The 12883-nt window shown below is 41.3% G+C and overlaps 1 protein-coding gene across 17 annotated transcripts in view; it reads right to left on the bottom strand.

The window, feature by feature from the left end:
• Positions 1–12883, bottom strand: part of NCOR2 (nuclear receptor corepressor 2) — a 429457-nt gene that overhangs the window by 138785 nt on the left and 277789 nt on the right. For 16 of the 17 annotated variants that reach the window (XM_075833601.1, XM_075833585.1, XM_075833675.1 and 13 more), the window contains one exon: positions 2280–2342. In XM_075833601.1, coding sequence (XP_075689716.1) covers positions 2280–2342 — 63 coding nt within the window. The remainder of the gene's footprint in view (positions 1–2279; positions 2343–12883) is intronic. The other variant, XM_075833627.1, reaches the window with a different exon arrangement.

The following is a 12883-nucleotide window of genomic DNA, read 5'->3' as shown; positions in this document are numbered from 1 at the left end:
TTATTTCGAGTGGAACACTCTTTCATGAGACCAAGATGGCATTACCCATATACAACCATAGTGACTTTAGGTAAAAGTAGAGACGCTCCTTGATATTATTGGCTGGATGCAGCACACGGATTTGGACTACAAATAGCAGAAGGTGAAATTGCTAGGAAACAAATAATTGTAAATGCAGCTTTCATGCGGATTTTAAATTGCTCCGCACAGAAGCTGAACATTTTTTTATTGCTTTTAGTAGAAGATTTGCGATTAATCGATAATAGCAACTGTTTAATGGTGATAGTCAGATATACAACATGTACCACATTCTGTGAGATGCTCATGACGCCATAGAAGAACGCTCAGCTAAAACAAAGGCTTCTTTTGTATTTTTTGTAGAAGTTTAAAAAAGGTTCCACACCAAATTCAATAAATATCAAAATCTGAAATGGAAAATGGCATGGCCGCTTTTCTCGATCTCTGCTGTGAGCATAGGGTCAATTTAACCAAAGGCGTAACTTGAAGCTTCAGGTCCCCAATGGAAAATCGGTAACAGGGCCCTCAATCATTATGTACCCATTATACTAATGGTGTCCTCTGTACCCACTATAGTTACACCCCTGAATCTAAATCCGAGTAGAACAGTTGAGTCCCGAAAGCTGTTGCTCGGGAAACACTGCCTAACAACTAATTTGCTTTAATGGGTTTGTCAGGCAGCACATTCACAGCAACCCGTCTCCTATAAAACATTCAGTGGGTCTCCAGTACATAAGGATGTGCTCATTCGTAAGTAGTTGAAACTAAGTAGGTAGGGGATACTTTTGAGCATTATAAAACAAACTTACAATTTTAAAGGACTTAAAAACTGCAAGGTACCACAAACAATGCAAAAAGCAAAATGACAACTCTTATGTTTACCAATTATATCATCACAGTTTACACTTGCCGCCTAAGGTTATGACATAATGATTCTTTCTTGATATAATTGTATCATATGCAGACCTCAGATCTAGGTCACATCCCATGAAAACAAAACAACATTGCCAGATATTAGCCCATGGCTAAACATCACAGAGGGAAAAAAATAATTTATCTAGGGAAGGTTGCAGGAAGCATGTGCAAGTCAGTGCATTAAAGCTGGAGAAGAATAGAAAATCCCGGTCTTTTTATTAGACATATTTTTTCTAAAATGGCAAAATCTATGTAATTAAAAATGGGGTAATTAGTTATTGGTAGACAAAAGATGGGGGTGCAGGTAATAGGTACTGCTGCAGCATAGCATGCCATGTTACCCGGGCACTCACAACTGGCGATACACCTCGCCTGTATAAGATGTATGAAACCATTACAGCCCTGTTGCCAGCTCGGACGTGACCATCTTCATCAAGAATCTATCAGTGATGATACCCGACAAAGCCAAGGAGCATTAACCCTTGCTAAGTGACCAAATGTAAGCAACATATGGTAAAGAATGAAACCGCTCTATACTTTCAAAGCGTGGGAGGAAGATCAGTTACAATACTCAGCTCGGCTTGGTGTAACATTTGAAATTCTCATGAAATATTCAGTTTCAAGGCATGCATGGATTTCCTGAAACCAATGCAGACAAGACAAATTTGGTAGCGTCATCCATTATTTATGTAGAGATGCACAGACCTGCACTCCATAGAAGATGAGCAGTGTCTCTGTAAAACCTGTTTCACAAACACATTTCTGCCATAAAGGAACCTTGAAACTGCCAGTGAAAGGCTTTGTGTTCTGTTATATTGTGAGCGGGTAAAAAAAAAAAAAAACACACAATCCAACCTTGATCTGTTAATAACACTCTTCATATTGAAAGAAAGCAATTGGCATTGAAAAGATAGCACAAGCGTTCAGCTTCTGCGTATCACCAGAACAAAGCCGCTCTGCCGCAACGACAAAGCGGAAGACTCCAGCTATAATAGTGGGTAAAAACGAAGCTCACTTTATAATGTTAAATCGACAACAATTCATCAGCCAATAACATCATTCTCTGAGGTTCGAGGTGGTGAAATATACCCGTAGACTGCTCATGCTTGATAAGCCAAGTCTCATGGCTACGTGTCTCCCAGTGAAGTACACATATAAACACTTATTCCATTCCAATATTGGACCTGGTGCGATCAGAAAGGCCTTGTACTCCCAATTCAGGGCGTACATACCGTTAACACAGGCTACTTTCAACAAAGAAGGTGTCCAGTATAAAGAAGCCTGGACACGAAAGAGTTACAGCAGGTAGCGGTCCGGCATCCACTATATAAAAAAAGTACTCTTACCTTTCTTAGCGGTTTCCATTTCCTCTTCAGTCCACCGCGAGCTTTCATTCATTTCCATAGCTGCTGCAAAAACATAATAGAGGAATATCTGGGTTAAATAAAACCAAAGATCAAGGAGCGCACACAGGTATGCCACTGTCTTATAACTTCAAATTCTACAAGATTGAAGGAGACTGTACCCATTGAATGCCAGAGGGACATATTACGCAGTTCGCTGTAATAGGTATCTACATTTCAAGTCAGGCTCCTGACGGAGGTGGAGCATGACTCCGTATAAGATACAGGACAGCAGTCCTAGGTCAAGTATTAACTACACAACGAGATCCGAGGGCTTAAAGTGCTAAATGCTCTTGCCAGTGCGCATTGTAGAAATTCAGTTTCTCAGGCTGAAAACGTTCGCTACCATTCCACTTCTAATGGCCCATGAAAGACAGAGCAATGGGCTGCGGGCACTTAAGAGTACCGCACTGATTGGACTACGATAAAACATGAGCAGTTCACATAAAGGACAAACATGGGACAAGAAGGGGGGAAAGTTGTAGAGACAATTAAAAATAGCAGAGAGTCTGTCGCTGCAAACCTCTGACAACTATTAGGCCTGGCCCTTTGGGGGACATGAAGGCACATCGTTTACAGTTCACTGCACCAGATTTCAGTTGGCACCTCTCTTAGGCACATCACAAGTAATTTTCCTTCATGAGAATCCCCACAGTCACAAGATGGTAAGGGATAGGCCACCAGCAGCGAATGTCTGCCATACTTTGTGATGGAGGAGAAAGTGAGCACCCACATTACACAGCCGTAGAACGCGACTGCAGCAGAGGTAGCAAAGTGTAACGCAGCAACAGATGGCTTTCTTGTGTATTCATTAATTAGTCATGAATAGAACATTCTATTAAAAAGTCGTCACTGATCAGATGGATATACAAAAAACATACAGTTCTCAGTAAACTGGATTAAAGGGAATGACAAATTTAGAGTAATGTAATAGGTAGCACTTTAAAAAAAAAAAAAGGTTCCAATTTCAGTTTATATCTAAATGCACGTTTAAAGACAGATTAAAAACTCCGATGTCTGGTGGATTTTCTGCCGTGGCAATTTACCGTCGCAGCCAGATGTGTGTTTTTGATCTGGATTACGTGTCATTTTGAAACCCTTTGTTTAATCCAATTCAAAACATTCTGTTTGTATCTACACATCCTATGCAAACCCATATGTCTCTATGGTTACAGACTACAAACAAACCCTGTGTGTAGTCTCATCCTGCAGTTACGCTCCAGATGTGTAAAGTTGCTTCATTTTTATTTTAGATGCATTGGAGGAATTAAAAACAAACAAAAACAAAAAACTTCAATTCAATGGGTGTTTTTTTTTAATATAAAATAGTCCACATTTAGCATGCTAAATAACCGCTACACGATTAGGATGAATTAGTTTGGTGTTTCGTTAGGCAGGGACGTTTAAAATGGTTCCACTGAACAGGACTCCCTTTTGGCATAAGTTTGGCCATTAAAAAGTCTACGGGCACGTTTTGCCAAAAACTGGGAGATTTTTCGGTATATAATTCAACAGTGCACCAGAGACGTGGTGTGAATCAGTCCTTATCTGTTATTGCTGGAGGAACCAACCTAGAGCTTGGCCAAGAGCTGTCTTATATCTCATGCACACAGGTGTCAAAGCCTTCTGCGGATACGTTTGTATCGAGCAAATAATATAAATAAATAATCTATAAAATTAAGACCAGGAAAATTCAAGCCACTTTCTATTCCATCTATCTGGAATTCACGGTCATGGGGTCAGGTTTTCCAGTTTTCGGTAAAACCAAATAATAATGTACACTAATGCATCTTCATCTGCAACCCTGACAAAGGTATACAATGGTCTTTCTTTACTTGCTGTAGCGCATATTACATTAAGGCTATGTCGAGATGTTCAGTCACGGATTTCACAGTGAAAATTCACGTGCGTTAAATGCAGATTTTGTTGTGAATTTACTGCTGATTTGACAATTTACACCGTGAAACTCTGTGGTATTTTCACAACAGATTTGGCATGCTGTGAATTGACAAAAATCCACAGTACGCGCCGGCTTTTTAAAGACCCATTCACATGTATCGTACAGTAAACAGCCTACAGCAAAAATCCTCGACGTCCGAACTCCGCCAAAAGGGCCTTGCAAACACAGTGCAGTTTTTTTAATGTGATTTTCGTAGCCAAAACAAGGATTGGGTATTAAACAGATAAGAATTCCAAAGAAAATACTTTTACTTACCTGATTTTTATAATATATATTTTTTTTTAACAGTGAACAATGCCAAGAAATGTATCGGTCACGGAAGAAAGATGCTTAAAATCACATGGAGAGCCTAACAAGTGATGAAGATGTGAAATATGTGGCTGATACACCTGAATGTGTTATTGAGGTCATCTTCACATTACTTTAGGGATGTGCATTTGGTGTATATGCCAACATGTCTATAGACTTCAATAGATAAACCTATGCCAAAGAGTGTTTAGCATACTTCAGTATATATAATTATTATTATTTTTTAACGAATGAAAAAACTTTTTAATACAAGTTAATCCTACAAAAAAAAATTCTGTGTGGCATATACAGTGGTCACTCAAGCGAATATTAATTGGTTCCTCGGCAACGATTGTAAGTTGAAAATATTGTAACTTGATACCATAACTCTATGGAAAACTAGTAATTCGTTCCAAAGCCCCCAAAATGTCAACCACAGACAAGAAAAAATTATGATTTAGCAGAAACAAATACAGATAAAGCAAGTTCTTATATTTATAAATACACTACCGTTCAAAAGTTTGGGGTCACCCAGACAATTTTGTGTTTTCCATGAAAACTCACACTTCTATTTATCAAATGAGTTGCAAAAGGACTAGAAAATATAGTCAAGACATTGACAAGGTTATAAATAATGATTTTTATTTCAAATAATAATTTTCTCCTTCAAACTTTGCTTTCGTCAAAGAATGCTCCATTTGCAGCAATTACAGCATTGCAGACCTTTGGCATTCTAGCTGTTAATTTGCTGAGGTAAGCGGGAGAAATTTCATCCCATGCTTCCAGAAGCCCCTCCCACAAGTTGGATTGGCTTGATGGGCACTTCTTGCGTACCATACGGTCAAGCTGCTCCCACAACAGCTCTATGGGGTTGAGATCTGGTGACTGCGCTGGCCACTCCATTACAGATAGAATACCAGCTGCCTGCTTCTTCCCTAAATAGTTCTTGCATAATTTGGAGGTGTGCTTTGGGTCATTGTCCTGTTGTAGGATGAAATTGGCTCCAGTCAAGCGCTGTCCACAGGGTATGGCATGGCGTATGGCATGGCGTTGCAAAATGGAGTGATAGCCTTCCTTTCTTCAAAATCCCTTTTACCTTGTACAAATCTCCCACTTTACCAGCACCAAAGTAACCCCAGACCATCACATGACCTCCACCATGCTTGACAGATGGCGTCAGGCACTCTTCCAGCATCTTTTCAGTTGTTCTGCGTCTCACAAATGTTCTTCTGTGTGATCCAAACACCTCAAACTTCGATTCGTCTGTCCATAACACTTTTTCCCAATCTTCCTCTGTCCAATGTCTGTGTGCTTTTGCCCATATTAATCTTTTCCTTTTATTAGCCAGTCTCAGATATGGCTTTTTCTTTGCCACTCTGCCCTGAAGGCCAGCATCCCGGAGTCGCCTCTTCACTGTAGACGTTGACACTGGCGGTTTGTGGGTACTATTTAATGAAGCTGCCAGTTGAGGACCTGTGAGGCGTCTATTTCTCAAACTAGAGACTCTAATGTACTTGTCTTGTTGCTCAGTTGTGCAGCGGGGCCTCCCACTTCTCTTTCTACTATGGTTAGAGCCTGTTTGTGCTGTCCTCTGAAGGGAGTAGTACACACCGTTGTAGGAAATCTTCAGTTTCTTGGCAATTTCAGAGATGGAATAGCCTTCATTTCTAAGAACAAGAATAGACTGTCGAGTTTCACATGAAAGCTCTCTTTTTCGAGCCATTTTGAGAGTTTAATCGAACCCACAAATGTAATGCTCCAGATTCTCAACTAGCTCAAAGGAAGGTCAGTTTTATAGCTCCTCTAAACAGCCAAACTGTTTACAGCGGTGCTAACATAATTGAACAAGGGTTTTCAAGTGTTTTCTAATCATCCATTAGCCTTCTAACACAGTTAGCAAACACAATGTACCATTAGAACACTGGAGTGATGGTTGCTGGAAATGGGCCTCTATACACATGTAGATATTGCATTAAAAACCAGACGTTTGCAGCTAGAATAGTCATTTAGCACATTAACAATGTATAGAGTGTATTTCTGGTTAATTTAATGCGATCTTCATTGAAAAAAACCGTGCTTTTCTTGCAAAAATAAGGAAATTTCTAAGTGACCCTAAACTTTTGAACGGTAGTATATATATATATATATATTATTTTATTTTTTTTCATAAATACTGAAGCTGCTGGAAGGTGTCAATTCGTTTCTACCATGAGGACAGGAGCTTCTTCAGGAGTCTGTACAATACACAGTTTACCAGAAATATAACATGGTGGCTTCTGAGATGATGATAGCAAGAGCATGGAAAACCCCCACTATCCCATTTCCCCTTGTTGAGTCCAAACTGATGTGGATTATGATATATGACCATTTGAGCAGTATCCCTGCAGACTCTCGGGAGAAATTTGATCAGGTCTGGGATCCATGGAAATCCCATACGCCACCATAACTCTTGTTGTATGTACCCTTTCCCCTGTGAGGGGGTAGTCAGGTATTTGGAGAACATTCCTTCCCTTGCCCCCCTCCCTTTTTTTTCTCTTTCTTCTCTCTCACCTTATGCTTTTCTTTTCCAGGATCTTGAGTTCCTCACTTATTTTATTCTCGCCAATTATGCAAGTTTGAGGTTTTCATGCTCTTTTACACTCAAGGAACTATGTAATAGATGTTAGTACAGTGTATACCAATCCTATTACGTACTGTATTGTTATTACTTGCTGTACCCTGTCCAATGTTTGTGGAAAATTGTTCTTATATTTGTTTTGTTCTGAAAACTTAATAAAAACCAGTAAAAACAGAAATATAACATGGAGCCACCCTCACCTGGTGTCCAAAGGAGCAACTTACCCTGGCGCAGGATCCAGACATTTTTGTGGAATTGTATGTTGAATGTGGTTTTAAGTTACAATGGCCCAGCAAATACCATGGTATGTTGAAAATATTGTAACCTGAGGTCATTGTAACTTGAGGGACCACTGTATATATATATTTTGACAATGTAAGTCAACACTAGACGCATGCAACTGTATAGGCACACTGTTCTACATGTCTGGGGCATACATTGGGCAGCATCGTTCAAACGTACATGCTGGGTGTATGCCCTAAATGTGATGTGAACAGAGCCATATTGAAATGGGTTAATAATGGGCAGCACTGATAGAGCAAAGAAAACACGCACCCGGCCTGTCACAAAAGACTAGTAAAAGGGTATGAATATGCCCATCTATTCCATAGATTCACGTGACAACATTCCACTACCATGATCAACACAATCTTCCTCTTTCTAAACATGTACACAACAAAACCGTCATCATTATGTCGAAAGCTTTGTTTCAAGGTGTGAAAGACAGAAAAGTATTACACAGGGATCAACAATCAAAACCAAATGGTCTGTTCACAATGTGAATCTCTCCGCTCCCGCTGCACGCACATGAAGCAGCGCACAGGCTCAGAGGTCACACGGATACACAGCAAACCATCTGCAATTAAGAGAACGTTCTGTGCCAGTCTACTAGAGGGATTCTGCTTAACCCATTCATCTACTGAAAGCTTTTCTGACCAAACTTCTGTAAAGGGCACAGGATATATCAGAGCTCACCAATTACACAGATTGCAAACTTTTAATATTCAGATTGTGGCTGCATCTGAACATTTTGTCTAAGTGCTTTCATCACAATTAATGATGATGGATTAAGCTTCAGTGATGGCTATTAGAGCGATAGCCTCCCTTACATTGTACCAAGTGTTTGATTATGTATCGCCTCATTGGAAGCGGGCCATCTCTGCCTTAAGATTTTACAGTAAATGAGCATTATCTTATCAAGCCAAAAGCCGAAGTTACAGAGCTGGTGGCTATGTGCAAGCTGGAAAGAAAGGAATAAGGCAAGACCTTGATAACCCACCTGGTGGCTGAGACAGACTGCATCTTATTTTGTGGGAAGTCTATCAAAGCAGCATTTTGTGATGTTCACAGAACATAGGAGTCATATAGGACGGCACGCTGTACAATGCACGGTGGCTCAGCTGTTAGCACTTTCCTTGTAGCACTGGAGTCCTGGGTCAAAATACGAAAAAAGGGAACATCTGCATAGAGTTTGCATGTTCTCTCCGTGTTTGCATGGGTGAACTCTAGTTACAGCAATTTACTCAACACTCCAAAAACATACAGATAGGGAATTGACATTGTGTACCCCACTGGGGAGAGTGAGGGATTACAATGTCTGTACAGCGCTGCAGAATATATTAGCGCTATAGAAGCAACATAATATATAAATGAATGGGTTTACAAATTTTTCTGCCTTACCCTGCCTGTCAAAATGCTCCAAACATTGCCTATTGCAGTAGCTTCTTACCTGTGGTCCCCATCGAACTGCAACTCCCATCATTCCCTGACAGCCACAGTGACCTCCAACCCGATGCTTCCCCACTGTTGTCAAACTTTAACTTCTAGCATACTCTGACAGCTACAGTGGTCTCCAGCTCTTGTGAAATTACAAATCTCAGCATGTTCTGGCATCCACAGTCTGTCATACCATGCTAGGAGTTGTACTTTTACACCACCGAAAAAGACACAAGTTGGAGACCACTGCCTTATAGTATCACTTGTTTTTTTTAATTTTTATATTTGGTATCAGAACGCAATCAGTGGAACAAATCTCAATTTCTCTCCACGTTTAAAAGACATATAAAATAGAATTCATGGTATATAAAATAAAGCTATATAAATTATTGTAACAAGTCTGCATTACATCGATGATCTACTATAGACATACTGTATATAGAGGATGTACTGTGATTAGAATGGTCCCTCATGTGGTTGCTGGTGGGAAATACATCACTAGACGACAAAATTGTACATGATAAAATACAGCACACTTATTTATTTTATATTGAACTCTAGTCAGACATGAAAATATACAGTTCACAAATGTGATCCATTGTGATAACTACCCAAATAAAACCAGAAAAAGTACGAACAGAACAGAACGTCCTACTGTGGAAGCAACACCAAATTCCAAATCACGGAACCGTTCAATGCTAGGATACGTAGTGCATTTCTACAATACTTACCGTATTTTCCGGACTATAAGGCGCACCGGATTATAAGGCGCACTTTCTATGAGCGCCTTGTAAGCAATCATGTTTCATATATAAGGCGCACTGGATTATAAGGCGCAGCACATTACCGTTAAATAAACCATTGCTCAGACTGCAAGTCAAAATTTATTACACTTTTTAACAATAACTTGCAACTGGTTCAGCTGTAATTGCAAATCAAAACGTTAAGGGTATGTGCACACACACTAATTACGTCCGTAATTGACGGACGTATTTCGGCCGCAAGTCCCGGACCGAACAGTGCAAGGAGCCGGGCTCCTAGCATCATACTTATGTACGACGCTAGGAGTCCCTGCCTCACTGCAGGACAACTGTCCCGTACTGTAAACATGATTATACTACGGGACAGTTGTCCTGCAGCAAGGCAGGGACTCCTAGCGTCGTACATAAGTATGATGCTAGGAGCCCGGCTCCTTGCACTGTGTTCGGTCCGGGACTTGCGGCCGAAATACGTCCGTCAATTACGGACGTAATTAGTGTGTGTGCACATACCCTTACCGTACTTTTTCAGTTCATTCCTCCACCAGAAATCCATCAAATCCGTCATCTTCAGTGTCGGAGTTGAACAGTTGGGCGATTTCGGCATCAAGCATGGGGTCCTCCTCTTCATTATCCGAGTCGGTTTCGTTGCTGCTGCTAGGCTCTTCAGTGGTGATTCCAGCCTTCCTGAAAGCTCGGATGACACTGGAGACTGATACATTCTTCCAGGCATCCACGATCCACTGGCACATAGTGGCATAACTCGCACGGCGTTGCCTCCCTGTTTTGGTGAATGTGTGGTCACCTTCTGTCATCCAATGCTCCCATGCAGCTCGCAATTTAACTTTAAATGACCTGTTGATGCTGATATCTAGCGGCTGGAGCTCTTTGGTTAATCCACCAGGGATGACAGCAAGCTCCGAATTAGTTTTCTTCACTTGGGCTTTGACAGTATCGGTCAAGTGGGCGCGCATCGAGTCACAGACCAATAGGGATGGGGATTTGTGAAAAAAGCCACCCGGTCTCTTGACGTAGACCTCCCTCAGCCACTCACTCATCTTCTCCTCATCCATCCAGCCCTTTGGGTTAGCCTTAATGATGACACCAGCAGGAAAATTTTCTTTAGGCAAAGTCTTCCTCTTGAAAATTACCATGGGTGGTAGTTTCTGGCCATTAGCCTGACAAGCGAGAACTACAGTGAAAGATGACTTCTCATTTCCTGTGGTACGTATAGATATCGTACTGGTCCCTGTTTTCTCAACAGTACGGTTTACGGGGATATCGAAAGTGAGGGGAACCTCATCCATGTTAATAATGTGTTCTGGCTGGATATTCTTTTCATTTATCTTGGTTATGCAGTAGGTGCGGAAAATGGCCAGCTTCTCTTCATAATCCTTTGGTAATTGCTGGCACACAGTAGTTCTGGTGCGAATGGAGAGATGACGCCTTTGCATGAAACGAAAGCACCATGAAGGACCTCCTCGAAAGTCCTTGATCTCCATGTCACGTGCTAAAGCAGTGGCTTTGAGTCTAATAGAGACAGTGGAGACGCTTCTACATGCGTTTCTCTGTTCCATAACCCACTGTTCTATTTTGTCCTCCAACTGTGGCCACCTTGCTTTGTTTCCTCGGAAACTCAGTTTGGTCTTCTTTACTTGGCGGAGGTCATCTTCTTGTTTTCTCCACTTACGCACCATGGATTCATTAATGTTGAATTCTCTTGCAGCTGCCCTATTTCCATGCTCTACTGCATAACTTATAGCTTTAAGCTTGAAACCTGCATCATAAGCATGTCTCTTAACAGGAGGCATTTTTTGGGGTAGTGGGTATAGTTAACGCTAAAGCAAAGATATATTGCAAGGATCCTACAGAGCTGTAAGTATCACTCAGTGTGGCTCCTGATTACGGTGGCCGTAATGCTCAATCCATTTATGGATACTGTAAAAACCCAAGTGAAGAATAAATTCATAGGCGCACGGGGGGGAGGAGCATGGTGTGTGCTGTGGTATGCCGCCGCCGACCCCTGCCGCCCACGATAGAGGTAAAGGATCCTGTATGAACCCCTCTCTTTACTGTCGGGTTCATATATAAGGCGCACCGGATTATAAGGCGCACTTTCTATTTCTGAGAAATTCTCAACATTTTATGTGCGCCTTATAGTCCGGAAAATACGGTAACTGGGAAAGTCAATGCTAACTCATCTTTGTAAATGAAGCATAGTACAATAATAAAGCTTTGTGTAGCCGATTCACACAAAATCGGAGCTCCATTTTGATGAATAGTGGACACTAGCCTCTCTAAAGTCATATAGTATTGGCTGCCTTGTGTCCACATTTGCCCGGAGAGCCATTAAAATCCAGAGCGCTTTTTATGCACTGCGCTCTTTTACAGCCGGACTTCCTCCAGAGCTCATTGTAAAAATGACTAGGTTTTGGAATCCGCTCATGCACACAAAGTGACAGAGGTCATATATTCTGATCCCATTTTAACTAGCCTGACTGCTTGAAGACATGTTAGGCTTCATTCACATCTATGTCAGGGCTCCATTCATGGGTACCATCTGAGCTTTCAGTCAGGGGAACCCATGAATGGAACCCTGACTGAAAGAAACGGAAACCATTTATTTCAATGGTGACGGATCCGATGCAAATGGTTTTAGTTGGTCTCCGTTGTGGTTCCATCATTTTGACTGAATCCATACCGAGGTAGACTACGTAGTTTCCGTTTCAGTCAAGGTTCCGTTCATGGGTTCCCATGACGGAAAGCTCAGACGGAACGCCTGAACGGAGACTTGACGCAGATGTGAACGAAGCCTTATTATGTCAGTACATTTTGCTAGTCTTGTCTGTATCATCAGTGTTACTAAACATCAAGATGGACTCTGCTATAGAACAAGTGTGGGGAAAAAGCCGATCTTGATAGTAAAAAATCTTCAAGCCAAAGAAAACCCTATTCATATGATTTTAAAAAACAAAACAAAACATGAACTATAATGATAAAGGCCCAAACAGGACATGGTTACACAGCCCTAAAACATAGCCAAGGTCAGGGGCGGATTGGGATTTAAACCCACCGGCCAGATTCCAGGTGGGCCGGTAGGACAGAGGGCCGCCCCCATACCTCCTGCTGCCGGCTTCCTTGCACGCAGTACACTCTGTAAGCAAGTGTTCTTTTTTTGCAACACTTGCTTGCAGAATGACACAGAATA

The sequence above is a fragment of the Rhinoderma darwinii genome, chromosome 1 (assembly GCF_050947455.1).
Source record: "Rhinoderma darwinii isolate aRhiDar2 chromosome 1, aRhiDar2.hap1, whole genome shotgun sequence".
NCBI classification, from domain to species: domain Eukaryota; kingdom Metazoa; phylum Chordata; class Amphibia; order Anura; family Rhinodermatidae; genus Rhinoderma; species Rhinoderma darwinii.
The sequence above is the reverse complement of the archived record's forward strand: the minus strand, read 5'-3'. Positions and strand labels throughout refer to the sequence as shown.